Below are 19,636 nucleotides of genomic sequence, written 5' to 3' on the forward strand. Positions count from 1 at the left end.
GATCCACGACCACCATCCCGATTTCCCTTCCAGCTATCCTTCCCCACTCTGCAACTCCTCCTATAATGCATTTTACATCCTCAGCTGGGAGTTCGTCCTCCACCCACGACTTCGCTGCCGCGAACAAAACGCACTTCGACGCACGAGCCACGGCGGCCCACGGCGACGACCCACACGACTCGCCCGCCCATCCCGAGAACACGGAGCGAGCGCGGCGGACGGTGAATGCGATGCGGCAGTGGTGGCCGGAGCTCTTCGACGAGGACCGGACGGAGGCGATGGACTACGCGTGCGGACTGGTGCGTCTTCCTGTGTCCTCTTCGTCTCTGCTCCTCGTCTATCGTGTCTCATGCTCCCTGTCCTCCCGCCGCGCTGCCGGCAGGCGCAGTCTCGCAGAGCTCTGCCAGCACGTCAAGAGCGTCCTCGGCGTCGACATCAGCCAGGCCGCCGTCGACCGCTACAACGCCCGCGCGTCCGACCAGGGCCTCGCCCCCGACGAGGTCCGCGCCGTGTGCGCGGAGCTCACCCTCACCGGGACCCCAGCCGAGCTCGCCCGCGCGTCCTTCGACCTGATCGTGGTGAGTCTGCTGCTTGCCTGACTGCCATGCGCACGCACTCGAGCTCGAGTGCCCTCTCTCCCCCCCCCTCCCCCGTTCGCCCGCAGTGCTGCGCGTCGTACCACCACTTCCCCTCGATCGCGGATACGACGCGCGTGCTCGCGGCGCACCTCGCGCCCGGGGGCGCGCTGCTCGTCGCGGACGTCCTCGCTGCGCCGGACGGGCGCGAGATCTTCCCGCGGCGCACCACCACATTGTCGCGCACAAGCACGGCTTAACGGAGGGGGACGTGCGCGCGGCGTTTGAGGACGCGGGGCTGGTGGGGTGGAGGTGCGGAGTGCGTTTGCGGCGCGGATGCGCGCGACGGGGGAGAGCACGCGGTGGTTCATCGCGAAGGGCTTGAAGGGATCTTAGAGGGCGTAGAATTTGGAGAGAGGTTGTCATTTGGGCACGTTCTGTAAGTGTCTACTTAGTCTCCCTGCTTCAAATTTCGCTACCGTTGCCCCAATTCGACACCACATATTTCCGTGCGGTACATGCATCCACGGACGACAAACGTGCACCGCCCGGCCCCTACCCATCGAGCGGCTTCACCCCCCTCGCGACGAACCACACGATCGGGGGCCCGTCCTCCCCAAAGTACTGCGGCATCCGCTCGCTCACCGCGTCCCGCAGCTCGAACGCGCCGAGCCCCGCGCCCACGAACGCCGCGCGCAGCGCGTCCTCCGCGATCCCGTGCGCCTGCGGGACGACCGCCGCGAGCGCGTCCGGGAAGAGGCGGCGCGCGTCGGGCGCGGCCTTGATGTCCGCGACGAGCAGCGCGCCCCGGGCGCGAGGTGCGCCGCGAGCATGCGCGTCGTGTCCGCGATCGAGGGGAAGTGGTGGTACGACGCGCAGCACTGTCGCAAGCGGGGGTGTGAGCACGCGAGAGCAGGGATAGAGAGGAAGGAAGCGCACCACGATGAGGTCGAAGAGCGCGCCGCCGAGCTCCCCGGGCGCGCCCGTGAGCTCGAGGTGCTCCGCGCGCATCTTCTCCGGGGCGAGCTCGAGCGAGCGCGCGAGCGCGTTGTACCGCTCGACGGACCGCTGGCTGATGTCGACCCCCACCACGCTCTGGACGTGCGGGTGCAGGTTCTGGGAGATGAGACCTGTGAACCCCGCCCCGCCGCCGCTCACGTCAGCCTCGCGCAATACCGACAACTTGACGGTGACACGACCCGACGCACCGATCCCGCAGGCAAAGTCGAGCGCGCGGGTGCGCGCGGGGTCGAAGAGCTCGGGCCAGTCGGTGCGCATCTTGGTGACCACCTTTTCCGCCATCGCGGGCCAGTGCGGGTGCTCGGTCTCGACGTGGTCCGCCTGCTCGTCGAAGTAGGCGGCGTTGGCGGCCGTGAAGTCGTGCTCCCCGTGCGCGTGCGCGTGCGGTTGAGAGTGGGAGTGAGAGTGGAGTGGGATTCGTGGGGTGGGAGTGGGAGTGAGACATTTGTGTTCTTGGGTGCGCGGTGTGGGTTTGGCGGGTGGGCTCGGGGACGTTGTGTGGGCTAGAGTTTGTGCTCGCTTGAAGGCCGTTATATAGCCCTATGTTGGCCACTCCGCGCGGAACAGGAAGGAGAGGAGGGGACGCGCCTCGGGCCGCGCCCGCCGCCAGCCTCGGAGCGACGCCCCCGCGGGCGTGTGTGCGTCCGCGACTGGGAGGGTACCCGCTTGCCACAGCAGCATAGCCCGACGTAGCCAGACACATCTGGGCAGCATACGCAGGTGGTGCATGGACTAGAATGTGTCGTAGCTTGCTACATGTTCGGGAAGCTAGAGATGCCTGCTACCCGTACACGCCCCTACTTCACGAGTCTCTAGGACGTGTTGGTGTTGCCTCCGCCGCTACCGTAGGTGGCGCTCGAGGAGTGCAGACAGTGTATGGAACGTTTCAAATTCATATTATATATTCGCATTCGCTCAGTACGCAAGTATAGTCAACCTGAGTGTATTTGGGAGGTCGACCGAAAAGGCAGAATGTGTAGGACGATACGCACTTGATTAGCGTACCCTTGCGCCACGTAACTACGTGGCATTCGACCGCGACAGTACTCTCACCTCGGGAGTCGGGACATTCCAGTTACCTCCGGGCGGAGCGTGCTCCCGAGGTCGGAGGAAGGTTATTTTCGGTACCTGAAGACTTGATCAATCAGTACTGTTCTCGCTTTCGGCTTGCTTGTCAGCCACTTTCTTCGTGAACATGGCAGCACCTGCTTGGCCGAAGCAGCGTGAGGGGGTCGGATGACGGAGCAAATATGATATAGGATTAAAGAGAAGCAAACAGTGCGTTAGCGGTACACATCCATGTATGGGGACAGTAAATATGCATCGATACATGCGAACGGCGGCGGCGAAAGGCGATACAACGGGGCGGTGTTCAGCACGCACAGCCGCCAGAATCCTCTTCTTGATTGAGACTCCGTCCAGGGGTAACGGTCGAGGACTTGTCCGCAGCTTCGCCAGGCTGCTGGCTGTCGACACTGGAAACGGGGAGGTGGATCAGGGTGGCTCACGGAGAAGGAACAGAAGACTCCATACTCGTCTTTGATAGTCTTGGCCATCATGCTGAACGCCTCATCGACGTTCGTCGAGTTTTTGGCCGAGGTCTCGATGAACGGTATTGACAGCTGGTCCGCGAACTCCTGCACAACCCCAGGCATGCGTCTTGAGCGCGCCATGCTCGCGTGAGAACAAGGGACGCACGACGCACCTTTGCCATCGAGTACTCGACGACCTTTTTCTCGACGAGGTCGGACTTGTTGCCGATGATGAGCTTCTTGACGCCCTCGGACGCGTAGCGGTCGATCTCCTGCAGCCAGCCCTTGACGTTCGAGAACGTCTCTACGCGCAGACACGTCCAGTTAGTCGCCGGCGTCGTGTCAGGGGTCACGCGCGCACCTCCGTCGGTGACATCATACACCATGATGATGCCGTGCGCGCCGCGGTAGTACGCGGCCGCGATGGTGCGGAAGCGTTCTTGACCCGCGGTGTCCCACTGCACGAGATAGCCGGGTCAGAGAGTGTAGGAAAGCATAAGAGGGGACGCCAGGGTTGAACTGGTGCTCGTGCGGAGGGGTGGGCGTTGCACGAGGCAGAAGCGAACGGCCACTCACGATCTGCAGTTTGATCGTCTTTCCCTCGAGCTCGATGGTCCGGATTTTGAAATCAACGCCAATGGTGCTCAGATAGCTGTCCGTGAACGCGTCCTCCGCGAACCGCAGGAGCAGGCATGACTGCAAGCGATGGTCAGTCGCTGAGATCGATGTGTTGGCAGTCCGCAGTCCGCAGGACGCGCGTATACGCACCTTGCCCACGCCCGAGTCGCCAATGAGAAGGAGCTTGAAGAGGTAGTCGTAGCCTTCGGGCATTGTTCGCCGTCAGTCTGTGCGACAGTCAGAGGGTGCCCGAAAGGTGGATGGTGTTGAAGAGACGGGCGCGGTGGGAAATGAGCGGAGGGGGGAGGGCACAGCCTATGCTGGCGGTGCGCTCGCGGTCGGTGTTGAAAGCAGCGGAGGCGTGATTGGGTCGGCTAGCGGAGAGGCTGACACCGCATGAAACCGCGGATTTCCCAAGGTGGGGAATGTGCGCGGAATGAGCAAATTCCCGGCAAGTTCCTCGCGACTTTCACGCAGATTCCCCCGGGTTGGGAATTCTCACTTGGTTTCCCCCTTCCACACATATTCCCCTTTCATTCCAATCACATTCCTCACGTATTCCTTCAAAGTGGAATCTAGACCCCGTGAGGGTCACGTATATATTGGGCCATGCATTAATTAGGGGATAATCATCAGGCGTCTGTCGCGTCGCGCGCGCGCGCCTTCGCGCTCTCGATGCGCGCGCGCCGGGTGCAGACCCGCGCTTCGACTTCAGTATTCGTTCGCGCGGCATTGCGGATCGTGGCTGGACAGGCTGTTGAGTATGTACGCATAAGGCCTGAATAATTCATGTATCCTTGGGAACAGCGCTCGCATCGAGGAAAGACAGGATGCCATATCTCTGCGCGAGGAGCGAGACAAGCCCGCGCTGGCCTCGTATCTGGCCTGTCCGGTACGTTCTCCAACTTGCCCCCGCACATCGCGCTTCGTTTCCCCCTCGATCCCCGCGTCGGCTGTGCTGCGCCATGTCTGAAGACGGCTCCGGCCCTAGCGGGAGCGGCAGGAACTTCACTGGCACAGATCTCCCTCAAACGGGACTTCACATCAGTAATTCTGCACAGCTTCTGGAGACCTTCAGATCCTTGGCGTCCTAATTCAAGGGTTTCCAGGACTGGTCAGGACACCTGGAAACCTGACGGGCGGTGTGCACCAACGGTGGGCAAACAACTGTGCCTTCTTCGGACGGGCCAGGCTCGTGTAATTACTATGATTATTCGCAGTTATCTACATACTAGGATTCACTTCTGGGCGGTTGTCACGCTCATGGCCTCACCTGCGCAACACGGCGTCGTGCTTCCACATCGCGCACTTCGAGAGTTGTCTGTCCGACACGAGGTCACGACGGCGAGCACCGCATTCGTGACCGCAACGACGACGACCTTGGTGGACACAGGCGCACTGATCTCCGGGCAGACCTTGTCCGCGCTCGCCGGGCGCGCCACAAGGAGGATGAGGGAGTCCGCGACCAAGTTCAATCCAAGGGCGTGGGGGCAGAAGACCAATGTGCGACGGGCGGACGAGACAGCGAGACAGCGAGTGAGGCGTCCAACTGCAACAACCTGCGTCGTCCACCCTCCAGGATTGCGACGCGCACCCCCAGAGAAGCTCCACCTCCAGCCTGCAAATGGTATGTTATGTGGGCGCGGCGATGGGGATGTCGCGTCCGTGGCGGTCGTGTTGACCATGCTCGCTGCACTCGAGCCACTGTCGATCCCAGCGCCGAGCCCGACGCACAGCGCGTTTGTGGCGGGGATGTTGCCGCAGAGTATCGAGACGTGGAGCGTTCACTTGGTGGAGGGCGAGGGGCAGACTCAGCGTCATCCTCGACGAACGGGACGGCCACGAGCAGCCAGCGCGCACCGCGTCCGCCCTCCAGCTCTAGTGGTGCGTCGGCACGACAACGCTCGCACCTGTCGTGTTCACCATCGTCCGCCGCAGGTTCTGGCGCCGCTACGGGCGTGCCGAGCTCTCCGACCGCACGGGCGAGTGGGCGCGCGGGTCGAGGATGACGCGGGCATGCGGGTCGAGGACAGCACAGGCGCGGGTGAGTGGAGGAGAGCAGGGCAGTGGCGTGGGTGAAGGACGAGGCAGCCGTATGCCACTGGTTCCAGGACGGCGAGCGCGCGCAGGTCAAGGACAGCGTGGCCGTGTGGCTTGAGGACGGCGGAGTGGCGCGGGTCAAGGGCGGCGCGGAGGTGCACGGCGAGGGAGACGTCTGGCTGTTGGGGGTGGCGCTGTCGATCTCGGCGTTGGTGGAGAAGTGGGGGAAGCGTGGGCACTGGTGCAGAGTGAATCTGAATGGCCTTGGGCAGGGCGAGAAGCGCAGCGAGGCTGTGAAAGGTTCGTCTACCGCCTCGCGTACAAGACGTGTCTGTTCCTTGTTCAACGGCTCGGGGAGCTGGGTGAGCAAGTCGAGCAGCGAACGGGCGTCGTTGGCGACAGTGGGACTGCGGGCAACGGTCGACAGCGGTGAGGAAGGCAGCTTGAGTGCGAAGCGCGTCGATGGGGATGTCGTTGGGGGAATCGTGAGCGCCTTGCGTGAGTCCCTGGGCTTGAGCATGCTCGACGTCATCGAGGGGGAGGTGAGGGCCAGTGTGTTAGTACCACCAGGTTAACGTTACGGCTAGACAGGATGGCACACCTACGAGACACCGTGACCCATCCAACACGTGCGGTGGCAGGTGCGGCACGGTGATCGTCACCTGCCTCCCAGAGGGGTCTCAGTGCCAGGGTTGCAACCAAAGCCCTGTAAGGTGCATGGTTGCAACCATGCAACGGTTGAAACCGTAGTATGGTTGCAACCACACCACAGTATATATTACCACTACTACACATCCATAATGAATGCAAATAACAATGTGCAAGTTGTGATGATCGCTTGAACATTGACATCTCATAGTCAAAATGAATATCGAATACATGGGTCGAACTCGCGACCTGAACAATGACGCTAACCAGAACGCTTTACCACTACGCCACGAGACCTTGCTTCTATGCACGGGTCCTTTAACTATGACATCAACTCCGCTACTAATACACCATAACAACTCTGTAGTCTCATATGAGTTCAATTACTATGGCACCCTAATGCCTCTTCTTACTCCATGCTTCCTAATGCCATTGCAGTCTGCTTTCGAATTGTATTGAAGTGTGCTGTACACAGGTCGAAACCATGGTGTGGACCTACCGTTCGGTACGGTTCAAATGGGGCTGAGTATGGTTGAAACCACAGCACGGTTCAAACCGTCGTATGGTTGTAACCGCGGCAAGGTTGTAACCGTACCGTGGTTACAACCTTGCCGCGGTTACAACCATACAGTAGTTACAACCTTGCCACGGTTACAACCATACGACGGTTTGAACCTTGCCGCGGTTTCAACCGTGCCGCGGTTACGACCGTGCCCCGGTTTCAACTCAACCATGCCGCGGTTACAACCATACGACGGTTACAACCATGCCGCGGTTACAACCATACGACGGTTTGAACCGTGCTGTGGTTACAACCTTGCCGCGGTTTCAACCATACGACGGTTTCAACCGTCCTGCGGTTTCAACCGTGGCACGGTTACAACCATGGCACGGTTTGAAACCGTCGTATGGTTGAAACCGCGGCACGGTTACAACCACAGCACGGTTACAACCATGGCACGGTTACAACCATGGCACGGTTACAACCATGGCACGGTTACAACCATGGCACGGTTACAACATCTGAGCATGCGACATCATTAAGACACCAACGTCATTTGAGGCACGCCCGGGGTGGCTGTGCCCTGGGCGCGCCTCGGGGCCTGAGCTCGAGTCCGAGTTTCTCGGACTCCGGCGTTCTTTGCGCACGCCCAGCGCCCGGGCCGCTCCCCGCCCCGGTTTTCTCGCGCCTCCGCTACGCCTGCGCGCGCGGCGCTTGCTGGCTCGCGCGCGGCGCTCAAGTTCGCGTTCTTCCTCTGTCTCCTCACTTCCCTCGCTCGTTCTCTCTTTCGCTCTCTTCGCTCTTCGTTCTTCGCTCTTCGCTCTTCGCTCTTCGCTCTTCGCTCTCTCTCTCGCTCTCGTCACCATGCCTGCGATGCACCCCAACCACAGAGAAGTGAGCGTTCATTCTGGTGCAGATCGCGCGTGCTTACCTTTTCCGCAGGTCCTCGAGGATATGATCCACACACGCCACTCCAAGCTGACGCTTGGACGCATCGAGGAGGTGAGCATTCCGTTCATTATCTCTCACGCCGCGCTCACCTTCGCCTATCATCGTTCGATTCCGTGCGGGTAGGTGCCGTGTGCTCGCCGCGAACGACAACGTCGAATCTTTTCATGCGGTATGTCGTTCCGTTTCGCATTCGGTCTCGCGCGCACGGCTGACACGGCTTCATAGCCTCACGACGGCAGAGGGAACGTTAGTGCCCACCACTCTCACCTGTAAGTACATCGCCACCCTGCGCGCGCGACCGATGACGAGACACTTTACAGAATCGGGCGTTGGATAGTGAAAAGCTTCAATTTCGAAGCCAAGCGTTTCAAGCACTGGGAGTGGGACCTGATGTGCCGTCGTCAGTGGCAGGCGCCCGCTTGAAGGCCGAGTAGCCCGTAACGTACCGTACCGTAGCTTAACTCTTCGTAATGCTTTGAATCACACGTCCATCTTTTTTGCCTTGAAAGTCTGTAGTATTAGTTCATGTTCGGTCATGTACAGTACTTGGATGTCACCCATCAAATATATTTCGTCTCCCCAGCCATGTCCGTTCACACTGTCATGGCAGTGAGCCCCGAAGGCGCTTTCTCGCCCCCGCACGCGTCTCCAAGAGGCGCCGTGGTCAGCGATAACAATATAAGAATCAGTGCTCCTCTAAATGGTGTAATAGCGGGGCAAGAGGGAAGGCGCCACGCGACTTGAATGGTGAATGCAGCGCATGTCCAGCGCACTTGCACTCATGATCGCAGATATCTCTCATCGCGTTGTACCGGCGTGAAGAAACCTTCCTCGTCTGGACCGGCGTTGGACGTGCGCAAGAATGCGGTCACCGTAATATCATAGCGACCCAGGGTCTGTTGCCCACAGACGCCCGCAGAGCCGCGTCCGACTTTCTCGGACAGCCCGCCGGCCCGTCTGCTCCCGCTCGTTCTCGTCCTTCGCGTCTACCGTCTCGTCTCGCTCTCGCTCTCTCGCTCTCTTACTCTCTCGCTCTCGCTCTCTCGCTCTCGCTCTCTCGCTCTCGCTCTCTCGCTCTCGCTCTCTCGCTCTCGCTCTCTCGCTCTCGCTCTCTCGCTCTCTTACTCTCGCTCTCTTACTCTCGCTCTCGCTCTCTTCCGCTCTCTCCCTCTCTCCCTCTCTCCCTCTCTCCCTCTCTCCCTCTCTCGTTGTCGCCCACCCTCCCGCTCTTTCGCACTTCGCACATTTCCCTCGTCATTCAGCCTGACAATGAACAAGAATAACGCGCACGTACGCACCTTGTCAGCAACATCTTCATTCTGCTAATGATGAGTAGATCTTCAACGTGATCTACGGCGTCGTCGAGCCGGAAGATATCAAGTTCAAGGACTTCGAGAAGGCGATGAACAGCCTGGGCGCGCGCAAGAGCACCGGCGGAGGCTCTGTTCGATCATTTACGGCAGCCTGTTGGAAAGGCACCGTGCACGTACACCAGGTCAGTCTCACTATTTCGCGTGCTGTCCCTCGTCGCCGACCAAAATGCCAGCCACACCCGTATGACCACTACACGAAGAAGAACGCCGGGAGGCTCAAGGTGAGCGAAGGCTGTCTGCGACGCATAGACTCGATGCTCACCTTGTCCAGGTTCAGTTGGAGTCCAGTGGATTGACCCACCGGGTCATTCGCCGTGAGGCCCGCAAGGCCGGCATCTTCATCCCGAAGCTGCCGTCCCAGTAGAGTAGTTTCCTAGTCTCAGTTTGCTTCGTTTAAACCTCGCCGGGTTCGATAATCTCGGATTGCCGAAGTGCGGGTGCGGGCGCGGGCGGACCGGCCTGGCGACTGAGCGTTATGTGCCGTCGTCAGCGGCAGGCGCCCGCGTGAACGCCGAGTAGCCCGTACACGACCTTTGTTCGTAATGCTTTGTATGACACGTCCGTTGTGTTTGCCTTGAACATTTCTAGTATCAGTTGAAGTCTCGTACTTGAATGTCACACCCATGAAATATATTTCTCCCCAGCCCCGTCCGTTCCCGCTGTCACAGTGACGCGGCCCTCCCGCGTGTCGGTCGCGGGCAGGAGGAGGTGTTATGGGGGCCAGTGCGGGTGGCAGGCCGCCGCCGCCCCGGCCGGGTGAGCGCGCAGAGCACGTTGATCGGAGCGCGCTCGCAGGTGCCTCTAGGGCTCTCATCGTGTCGTACTGACGGGGGCTAACTTAGGTGCCCGTAGAGCCGCGTCCTATGACCACGTGTATTGCTTCATTCTCGTGTGATGGAGCGGGACCCCGAGGCCGGGAACGCAGATACTCAACAGGCCAGAAGATTTCACGGCAACCCAATATCCTCGACCCAGGGCAGGGGACGTCGCGAAGATGCATGACGTATGCCGCATACCGGGCGGGTGGGGCAGAGGTGAGGGCGGCAGTGGGGTCGCAATCGTACAGCAGACGTGCGAAAAAAGGGGATATACGAGTACTGCATCCTCAGTCCCACCTCTCCCAGGGATACACTGGTCCCGCCAACCTCTCCAAAAAGTTACTCGACGAAGGCCACGGAACACCCCGCTCTGACCCTGGCATCCTTCCGCGACACGTCCCCGATCTGAGTGCGGAGCGGGGTGGCCGTCTTCGAGCTCGTCCGCCCGCTGAGACAGATTGTCCGCAATGAGCATCAGAGAGGACACGAGGTCCAAGTTTCGCTCTTGAAGGCGGGCGGAGCGAGCTTCGGCGATGTTTTGAAGATCTTCCACGCGTCGTTCCAGAGCCTCCACGACCTTCACCAGAGCGGCGTTGGTGGCGAGGACCCTCCCCAGAATAGTACGGCATTCCTCCATCATGAAGGAATGCTGCTCCACGGATGAAACGGGCGCGCCTTGATTTTGCTATGGGCTAGATGTCAGTTGGATGGGGTTATATACTGGCCGGACACTCACGGGGGCATATTCCCCGGTCAACTGCGGCGGAGTAATTGTGCCGACCGTGGGGTAGAAAACGTCGCCTTCCTGGCGAGGGTATGGAGGGTCTTGCCACCCAAAGGCGGCGTTGAGCGAGGGGGCGCACTCGTGGGACATGGGGACTTGTGGGCGAAAGGGAAGAGGAAGAACTAGAGGGGACGTTCAACCAGACCTGTAGCCTGTAGGTCTCCAGCGTCGAAGGGCAGGGTGATGGTAGTCTGGACTCCGAATCAGACTCCAGAATCAGAAATGGCGCTCTGCCGCCCAATGGGCGCCCGGCGCCGCAGTCTCATGATAACGCGAGGTTTCAGGAACACAGCCCCCTTGGATAACAATTAATCTTTTCAAAGGACCACCCCGTTGGGAACGTGGGGCCGGCATGGATAGTAAGACGCCAAGGTCGAGAGCTAACCGCCGAACACGGATGTCTCAATGCGTTTTATATCTCAAGTCTCTCGACCGAGTTTCCCGAAGATGTTTATGAGGGTGCAGACACCCAGATAATAAACTGACCTGAAGTGCTAATAGCGTGTATAAAGAACATGTATCAATGCTACTCAAAGCGCACCTGCTCTACTACCGTACGCTACGGACGACGCGTGGAGTTCAAGCCGGCGCCTTCTAGTTATGACGGCCAGCGAGCTGCCGCCGCTTAAACCCAGTGAGGCCTTAGCGGTTCAAGTGGTTGACGATCCACAGACTGATCCCATCCGAAATATACACGTGCGCGCTTGGGAATCGAGGCTGTTGAGCGTGATGCCCGTCGGTCCCCGCGCTGTCGTGCGGGTGAGAATCCTCCCTGGGTAGCTCGAAGGCACCACGATGGTCGCGTTTGACGAGGCGGTGCGCGGTCGGGGGAGGAGTGGGGTCACTTAGGCCCCGGGACGCGATTTCTGGCCACTTCCGACAAACACTTCCCATCATCCCGCGTGATTCCAAGGGCGACGTCATCGACGCGTCCTTTATGCCTCGTGGATCCCAGGGGCCGTAGTTATGGGTAGTAATCATTTTGAACGTATGCTCTAGGGGCCGGCCGCCGATCGCACGCGCAGGATGATTCATACTGGTATCCGAGTAAATAATAGTAGGTCATTGTGGAGGGAGAACTCCAGAAACTTGCTCTTCTCCCCCCACCATCCCCCACCTTGCCTCCCTCAACGACAAGGACGTCACCATGGTTGGCCAGGATGAGGACGTGAGTACCTGTGTAACCCAGAGCATCGTTAAAGTGTTTGATCTCACACTCACCAGGACATCATGCTGGAGCTGCACATCGCTCTCGCGTTCGCGAGGCGTCACAACACCTTCCTCGTCGAACATCTCGTGACCCTTCAACACGAGAGAAATGCACTACGTCGAAGGGTTCGCCAGCTTGAGGCCCGCGGAGTCGTCCCCGCCGTCCCCGACGTCGCACCCGACGTCGTCCCCGTCCCCGCCGCACCCGCCGCCCCCGCCGTCGCAGCCGCCGTCGCAGCCGCCGTCGCCCGCCGTCGCACCCGCCGTCGCACCCGCCGTCCCCGCCGTGGCCCCCCGTCTTCCCCGTCCCCGTCCCCGCCGTCTCCGTCCCCGCCGTCCCGCCCCCCGTCCCGTCCCCGCCGTTCCCGCCACCCCCGTTGTCCCCGTCCCCCCGCACCCGCCGTGCACCCGCCGTTGCACCCGCCGTGCACCCGCCGTCCCCCGTGGCCCCGCCGTCTCCCCGTCCCGTCCCCGCCGTCGCTCCCGCCGTCCCCCTGTACACCTTGTGCGATTCGGGGCTCACTTCGTTAACGGTGGTACGCGGTGCGCGGGACTACTCCCTCGGCGGGCATCCCAAGACGGAATACATGCTCTGGTGGTCCTCCCCAACGGCTCCCGACACCCGTCAACACTTCTTAACCCAACATGCTCCATACCCTATCAACCGCTTTATGAGAACCTTGATGGGACCACAGGCAGAGGCCGAGGAGGACATTCGGTTCAGCACCATTCAAAACGACGCGAACGCCATGGGGATTGCAGTGTGGGGCAATCCGGCCCGCATGAACTTCGGCATGTGGGATATTACTTGCATTTCCACCCTCAACGCCGCCCATCATCTCCGTCTTACCGCCCTTTCGGGTGATATATGTGCGGCGAAGGTTTACTACACCATCTATTTCTTCCATGTCCACGGTTTGCTGCGGCGTCACGAAGCTGCTCGCTACATAGTTCGATACTACGCTGGAGACTCCCTTTACCTCCCCGACGACACCCAACTCAGAGTCCTCAAGGGTCTTGCACACAAGGGCAAAAGAATGGCGAGGGAACTTGGTCTCCTCGCAGGCTCCACTCCACAGCCCCTCCTCGACGTTTACCACGCCACCAAGTTCCCATTCCTCCATGGCTTGGACTGCGACGACGATGAGAGCATCGATTACTCCTTGTATATAGACTAGGGCGGCACGAGTAGGATGGGTGCAACATGTTCTGAGGTTAGGGCTCTGGGTGCAGGTTGGCGATTTGCGCATAGCACTGATGTACGATGACATACCTTTGATTTGATCTTTGCTTATCGCCTACTCTGCATGTTTGTCGCGGCTAAATCATACACCGCCATCTGCTACATACCTTCAGCCATGCTTCCAGATCAGAGGACGGCTTGGGATCACTCACCGCCTGCACCTCCTGAGACATGAAGACACCGCATAATTTGCCCAAATTAGTCAATAGCCCACTGTACCTCCTGAGACATGACGACATCGCTGATGCGCACAATTTACCCAGATTAGTCAACGGCTGACAACCAGCGTGCTTCAATATTACGCAACGACCGCTGCGTCACCTGAGGTGCACCACGAAAACAAGAAAAGCGCACGGATATTATATTCATGAATGGTGGCTCTTCTGCAACGACGCCCTATCTCGGCTCAGCGACTCCTGAGTGGAAAGGCGGGCGAGCTGCTCGTCACGCCGAGCCCCTTTGTACCCGCCCTCCATAGCTACGCGCCTCTTACCCTTGAAGGAGCCGACCATCTTAAATCCTGCTTGGACATACCTGACGATGCCGCCAGGGACGAACTGGGTGAAAGAGAATCGCCTTTTATCGTTGGTCACATCATTCTGTGAAAGCTGGGTGTTGCCGTGTCGCAGAGCTGCGGAACACAGCAACGCCGTACAGCCCGGAGGAAAACGGACGAAAAGCTGCAGTTGAGGAAAATACAACTGGCCGCCTTGATCCGGGTTGAAATCACCGATCGCGGTGATAACACAAGGGCATCCAGGGTAATTCATCGAGTCCAAGTGATCGAGGCATACCGTGTGAGGGCCTAGATTGGCGGTGCAGGCTGGATACAAGCTCGCGCCAGCGAAATTAGGCTTGAGAGAGGGTTTCTCAGTGTAAAATTGGCGCATGACGTCATGGAGGTGCCCGTATGCGAGCGGGAAGTTATGACAAAGTGCTTCTGCACCATTCCATTAGAAGCAGTGTTAAGAAACCACGGAGTTCACTCACGATCTTGCCACTTCGCCACGCGGTACACACTCGGCGAACATAAAACTTGCTTCTCTACGTCCTTCTCCCACCCACGAAAGCGCGAGCCAAGACGGCACGGTTTCTGTCACGCTTGTCAGCCTCATTCAGGCAATTGCAGTATATTTCACCCACCGTCGTGCCGTTCCCCATGGTGAGACCCATTGTGACAGCGCCAAACTGTCCCCGTCTCGGAGGGGGTATCGCGCATCCCATAGCCTTGATCTGCTCAGCATGCCCCTGCCGGAGATCTTCGAATAGAGCAGCGACCTTAGTAACCGCCTCCACAAACGTGTCCCCATCGTGGCGGTCAGGGGGCTCGACAGGAGGGGGAACCAGCGCTATCAGAATTCTCCCGTCCTTATCGAGAACATGGAGCTCCGACCTAGATCACGTTCAATATGATCAATATGATATGTGCCAGCTAACTATCCACTCACTTCCCGTCCCACTTGAGGTATGAATACTTCAGCTGCCTCAGATACTCCATCGTGGGCGGCCGAGTAGGTGGTACGACGTGGTTAGGATCCACACCCTGTGGATCAGATCTCTTCGACGTCGTGTCAGACTTATCCACCCTCTTTCGGTCAACGCCCTGATACGCAAACTCGTCCACCTTCATGTCGGCGGTCACAAAACCCTCGATAACCGTCTCCCCGCTGCCGAGATGACGTTCGAGAAAACTCGGGCCGCCTGGGACACGCGGTAAAAAATATCCGCCCTCGCCGTGGGATCGTCCAGCGCGCCATCGAGCGCGGCTTGCAACTTATGCTTGACGTTCGCTTGACGCTTGCGCGTGCGTGCTTTTGCGGCGGCGTTCGCTTTCGACGGGACGAAATCACCCATGTTGAAGGGACGAGTCATGACCTCTGCCCCTGCTACGGGCTCATTCAGATTGGTGTACGTCGCTTATCCGGCTCACTCACATGGAACGTCCTTTGACGGGATAGTGTCGCTCGTACTGAAGGGACGGGACTTTACTTCTGCCTCCGCTGCGGGTCCGGTCAGGAATGGAAGGATGCGTGACCAAGTCACTCACATGAAACGTTCGACGCCGAAAGGGCACCGGGCGCAACGCCACCATCGTCTGTAGGCGAGATCGTGGGGGTGAAATGCGCTGGGATATCTTCAGGAGGGATGCGATCAGATCAAAGCGGCTAGACATGTTGCCTATGACTCACCCACACCCCCGATATCCGGGGCTACCTTCATGCGCATCTTGCGATTTAGTGCGCTCACCAGTTCGTCCTCTGCCGTTCTGTCGTCGTCGGCGTCATGGAGTATTTCCTCGCTCTCTATTGCATCGTAAAGTCCGTCCTCAAGCCTATACACGCTCGCCATACAGGCGACCCCGGAATCCACTGCATAAGCACCGTACTTTGGCCCGTTTCTGGGCGTTGGTCCCTGCAGAGAAGGCTATCAGCGTATGCGCCACCATCGTCAAACTTCGCGGGGCCCACTGCCGCCGCTGATGGAGCGATCTGGCCCGCGGCCGGGCAGGACGCTCGGAGCGGGACTCCGGGCGGGCGCACCTCACCGTGCGAGCCACCGAGGTCCAAGGCAGAACGCTCTGGGCTACACTCGCACGGGCGCGCTATCAGCAGCACGGGCTGGCCGCCGGGGTCCAGGGCAGAACACTCGGGGCGAGGCTCCTGCCCTAGCCAAGGTCCACGGCAGGACGCTACGGCAGGCGCTCAGGGCGGGGACGGTGACGGGGGGAACGTTTGGCAGGAAACGTGGGGCGCTTGGGGTTGAGAGATGTTGGACTGACCATAACCGTGCCAAAGACGCTCAGGATGGGCGGAGAATGTCTGAGGGGCGGGGGTGGAGAGGCGGTCAGGCTTCGGCGAGGACAATGCGCAAAGTCCCGGGACGCATGGGTATTAGTAGTTACGTCGTACGCCGCTATGACATGGACGTGCATCGCTGGAGATTCATTAGATGGCATTCCCTTCCTGGCGTCGTTCCCCTTTTACCCCCTCAGAGACGTCTCGATCGTTTCGGGCGTGCCAGAGGCATCCCCATTCCCTGTGGAGACGTTGAGTATCCGCAACATACACAATGTATCCCTTACCTTGGCGATGGATCGCGGGAACAAGCCCTCTGCGGCGGCACGCAATCTCTCGTATTGCAGACTTCGTCTGTTCCATAACAGGTCAGCGTCATTCCAGGGGTGGCGTGTTTACTCACCCCCTGTAGTACACCGCCTCGCCGCTGTTGACGTCCAAATGCAGCTGGTTTGCCATCTCTCCCCAGCGTGTTTTTTCGTACGTCCACATTCCCAGGATTCGGTACATCTCCTCAGAGCAGAGATACACCTCCTCCTCCCATCGCGCCGTAGCCGCCTTCGTGCGGAACCACAATACCTTCAGTTCTAGGACTCATCAGTAACGCCCTGTGTGAGAACCCACACCACTCACTAGCCAGTGCGAATCGCTTCTGGTCCTTGTCGGATATATTCTCCACCCACTTTGCGGAGGACCAGATCCAGTGTGGCACTCGTTGGGTGTCGCCTGCATTCCTCTGGCTGTGGAGCACGGTGAAGTGCTTGAGGTCGGAGTCTCGCAAGCGCGGTGGGATGTCTTTGGCAGACAGGCGAAGTAGAATTGTACGTAGGCGGTGGTACTCCGCTCTTGCTGAGATGGTCGCCTCATGGAGTTTGATCGGCTCGGAGCGAGGCTTGCGTTTGGCGTGACGAGAAGGGGGAGGGGCTTTGGCACCAGCTTCCGTCTTCTCCCGGAGATCGGATACGGAGGTCGTAAGGACAATGGAGCGTCGCACGTTGTCCAGGGCATCTTGCACCATCTGTTCTCGGAGCTGAGTCTCCAGGCGTACGAAAGGAGAGAGTGCCTTTCGTTCCCGAACGTCCTTGTGGAGCATAGAGGGGAGCAAGACGTCGATCAGTCTCACCTCTTCGGCCCATTCTCGCAAGGTCCCATCCAGGATGAGGTTGTTCGCGCGTTGGTCTTCCATTTGATCCTTCTCCGTGGTGTGAGGTATGTCTTCAAAGGAGTCGTATCTTGGGAAGTCTCGGGGCATGTTTCATGCCGAGGATTGGTAGACGCCGATGGCGGAGGCGATATGTCGCCCTATGTGACGGTCGTAAGTCTCTTTGCAGCTTAGGACCTCCTCACGGAACGCCTTCATTCGTTGGGTGACGAGCCGTCGTTGACGGTCCTTCTCCGCGCCCTTGATCCTATCGACACGTCTAAGTTCCACCTGAATTTCGTGCCTGGGGAGAATGAGTGCAGTGCCCGTGTTGCGATCGACGAAAACGTACCCATCTTCCCACAGGTTGACCGCTTGCACCATAGCTGCGACGTTTCCGATGGTTCGGGTGTGGTCCGTGTGGCCATGAGCACTCAGCGGAGGCAGCTGTGGCTCGGAGAAAGACATATCTAGTACAATGGATCCCACGTCAGTCTGTCTCCGTACACCCTTAGTTAGCCTGGAAACTAACCTTCATCGACATGGAGCACAAATGGATTGAGGCAGGCAAGATCGTCGTCTTCCGTTGGGTCGGCGATCGTATCTAGCCATGCTTCCATCTCCGTTTCCCAAGTGCCCAAGAGATCGTCGGGTATAGTGGACTCTAGACTTCGCATGAAGTTCTGGTGCTTCTTCCGACGATCGAGTGCCTTGTCGTGACGCTTTTTAATGTCGCTGTCTGTTGAAAGAAGCGTCTCAGGGTCTAGCGTAACGTATTAACCCTCCTTATGAGAACTCACTGATGTTGTACATCTTCGTCTGATTGCGATTGTCGACAGCGAACGTGAGGGTGTCTTCTCGATTGCCTGGACCCATCTCTTGCGTGCGCTCTGATGTCGGGTCGAGCTCCGCCCAGCACTGCTCGGTCTCCTCCCCTCCCACTCGGGCGGTACCTCGATGGGTCATGGAGTTGTACACGGTTTGGCATTCCTCCTTGTGCGCCTTGATGTGAAAGTCTCCGATGGAAACCTCGAGTGCGGGATAGTATTTCTCATCCTCATCGTCACCGGTGTCCGGGGGGTCGCTGTCGCTGTCGCTGTCGTCGTGTCTGTCGCTGTCGTCGCTGTCGTCGCTGTCGTCGTCGTCGTCGTCGTCGTCGTCGTCGTCGTCGTCGTCGTCGTCCTCGTCCTCGTGGTCGCCGCCGTCGCCGTCGGCATCGCTGTCGGCGTTGGAGTGCTGGGAGTCGGCGTCGGCGTCGGCGTCGGCTTCACTCTGGTGGTCCCCGGGTCTGGACAGGAAGTCCTTCATGCGCTTCTTCAGATTCACTGCAAGCATACATCCCACGTCGTACCAGATCTTGAACCTTTTGAGCGTGCGGAAAGGCTGGGATGCATTCCATAATGAGAAGTGGATGAAGGCAAAACTGAGTGTGTGTCAGATGCGTCGAGTCCATCTACGACTATACGCCTACCGTTCGCCTTTGTTCAAGTTAATCATGCTGCCGCCAGCAACGAATCCATGTCTGCACACGCCTGCGATCAGGCCCGTCACGGAGCCGACGTGTCCAGTGTGCCCGCTGGCCTTGAAGTTGTTGCAGTCGCTGGGCTGTTGGGGTGTTATGTCAGGACATCGTGCACATATGGGCCTTCAGAGCCCGACCGAGCTTACCTCCTTGTCCTTGTCTCCAACCATCTCCAGGTGTTTGGCGACGTCTTCAGAGTTGGCGAAGTAGGAGCTGAGGGCGGCGTACGCAAGGTCTAGGGGGTCACTCGTCTTTGGTCGTAAGAATTGCCTGAAGTTTCCGTCGAACTCGATGAACCACTCGTCCAGAAAGCTGAAAATCGGTCAGGCATGGCCTCTGTTGTGACAGGTTATATATTACCTAAACAGAGCATCTCTCCATTCCCAGTCTGGGCGCATGTTCTTGCCCGGGTGTGGGCAGGCCGGGCAGAGGGTCACCAAGGCGTTGTGTTTGAAGGGACACCCAGGACGGTGGGCGTGACGCAGACAGAGCATCAGGTAGGCATACTCGCGGGTCGCTTGTAGAATCTCCCGTTCTCGATTCTGCGCGGAAATGTTAACGTGCGATCGATGTTCAGAATGCGTCTTCGTACCTGCACCGACCCAGGTATGAATCGATCCGTCATGCGTCTGAGTATGAGATACAGGTCGTGGACGCTACTTTGCGCTTGTAGCAGATGGGCTTCGAAGACCTCCATCACCGTCAGCGTGAACGCGGTTCGGGGCCAATCGCCCCAGGTGCCAGGGTATAACCCATGGCGCAGCAGCTGCATGGAGTGGGGCTCGGCGGAACACAGACAAAACCGCACCATCGCGTTGAGGATGATACCGTGCTCGTGGACTAGCGTCATCCGAGTGTTGTGAGC

The 19,636-nt window shown here is 59.1% G+C and overlaps 9 protein-coding genes across 9 annotated transcripts; 4 read left to right on the top strand and 5 right to left on the bottom strand.

Moving 5' to 3' along the window:
• Positions 1-65: 65 nt before the first annotated feature.
• Positions 66-971, top strand: BXZ73DRAFT_93346 (S-adenosyl-L-methionine-dependent methyltransferase; the record flags this gene model as incomplete). The annotated part of the gene is made up of 4 exons (XM_048026646.1): positions 66-299; positions 399-578; positions 665-813; positions 896-971. 4 exons carry the CDS (start codon positions 66-68, stop codon positions 969-971), a joined length of 639 nt encoding a protein of 212 aa, XP_047871518.1.
• A 159-nt stretch (positions 972-1,130) lies between these two features.
• On the bottom strand, positions 1,131-2,324 carry BXZ73DRAFT_93347 (S-adenosyl-L-methionine-dependent methyltransferase; the record flags this gene model as incomplete). The annotated part of the gene is made up of 4 exons (XM_048026647.1): positions 1,131-1,355; positions 1,515-1,705; positions 1,784-1,958; positions 2,247-2,324. 4 exons carry the CDS (start codon positions 2,322-2,324, stop codon positions 1,131-1,133), a joined length of 669 nt encoding a protein of 222 aa, XP_047871519.1.
• A 643-nt stretch (positions 2,325-2,967) lies between these two features.
• BXZ73DRAFT_56812 (GTP-binding protein ypt1) lies at positions 2,968-3,958 on the bottom strand (the record flags this gene model as incomplete). Its single annotated transcript, XM_048021514.1, has 6 exons — positions 2,968-3,070; positions 3,129-3,232; positions 3,301-3,431; positions 3,489-3,585; positions 3,704-3,823; positions 3,896-3,958. The coding sequence occupies 6 exons, from the start codon at positions 3,956-3,958 to the stop codon at positions 2,968-2,970; spliced, it is 618 nt and encodes a 205-aa protein (XP_047871520.1).
• A 462-nt stretch (positions 3,959-4,420) lies between these two features.
• On the top strand, positions 4,421-6,535 carry BXZ73DRAFT_82678 (uncharacterized protein; the record flags this gene model as incomplete). The annotated part of the gene is made up of 7 exons (XM_048023769.1): positions 4,421-4,506; positions 4,553-4,637; positions 4,824-4,900; positions 4,981-5,629; positions 5,684-5,789; positions 5,813-6,327; positions 6,377-6,535. The coding sequence occupies 7 exons, from the start codon at positions 4,421-4,423 to the stop codon at positions 6,533-6,535; spliced, it is 1,677 nt and encodes a 558-aa protein (XP_047871521.1).
• Positions 6,536-7,799: 1,264 nt separating this feature from the next.
• Positions 7,800-9,623, top strand: BXZ73DRAFT_107875 (uncharacterized protein; the record flags this gene model as incomplete). Its single annotated transcript, XM_048017019.1, has 5 exons — positions 7,800-7,829; positions 7,878-7,937; positions 9,223-9,381; positions 9,433-9,480; positions 9,531-9,623. The coding sequence occupies 5 exons, from the start codon at positions 7,800-7,802 to the stop codon at positions 9,621-9,623; spliced, it is 390 nt and encodes a 129-aa protein (XP_047871522.1).
• Positions 9,624-10,120: 497 nt separating this feature from the next.
• On the bottom strand, positions 10,121-10,951 carry BXZ73DRAFT_82680 (uncharacterized protein; the record flags this gene model as incomplete). The annotated part of the gene is made up of 2 exons (XM_048023770.1): positions 10,121-10,762; positions 10,814-10,951. The coding sequence occupies 2 exons, from the start codon at positions 10,949-10,951 to the stop codon at positions 10,121-10,123; spliced, it is 780 nt and encodes a 259-aa protein (XP_047871523.1).
• Positions 10,952-12,008: 1,057 nt separating this feature from the next.
• On the top strand, positions 12,009-13,248 carry BXZ73DRAFT_107877 (uncharacterized protein; the record flags this gene model as incomplete). The annotated part of the gene is made up of 3 exons (XM_048017020.1): positions 12,009-12,029; positions 12,086-12,117; positions 12,297-13,248. 3 exons carry the CDS (start codon positions 12,009-12,011, stop codon positions 13,246-13,248), a joined length of 1,005 nt encoding a protein of 334 aa, XP_047871524.1.
• A 430-nt stretch (positions 13,249-13,678) lies between these two features.
• On the bottom strand, positions 13,679-14,203 carry BXZ73DRAFT_56830 (uncharacterized protein; the record flags this gene model as incomplete). The annotated part of the gene is made up of 1 exon (XM_048021516.1): positions 13,679-14,203. The coding sequence occupies one exon, from the start codon at positions 14,201-14,203 to the stop codon at positions 13,679-13,681; it is 525 nt and encodes a 174-aa protein (XP_047871525.1).
• A 2,304-nt stretch (positions 14,204-16,507) lies between these two features.
• BXZ73DRAFT_56832 (uncharacterized protein) lies at positions 16,508-19,621 on the bottom strand (the record flags this gene model as incomplete). Its single annotated transcript, XM_048021517.1, has 10 exons — positions 16,508-16,695; positions 16,742-17,323; positions 17,420-17,696; positions 17,801-17,988; positions 18,050-18,333; positions 18,544-18,672; positions 18,721-18,854; positions 18,918-19,083; positions 19,132-19,313; positions 19,364-19,621. The coding sequence occupies 10 exons, from the start codon at positions 19,619-19,621 to the stop codon at positions 16,508-16,510; spliced, it is 2,388 nt and encodes a 795-aa protein (XP_047871526.1).
• Positions 19,622-19,636: the final 15 nt, after the last annotated feature.

Source organism: Epithele typhae (genome assembly GCF_022376455.1).
Source record: "Epithele typhae strain CBS 203.58 chromosome Unknown BXZ73scaffold_128, whole genome shotgun sequence".
Taxonomy (NCBI): domain Eukaryota; kingdom Fungi; phylum Basidiomycota; class Agaricomycetes; order Polyporales; family Epitheliaceae; genus Epithele; species Epithele typhae.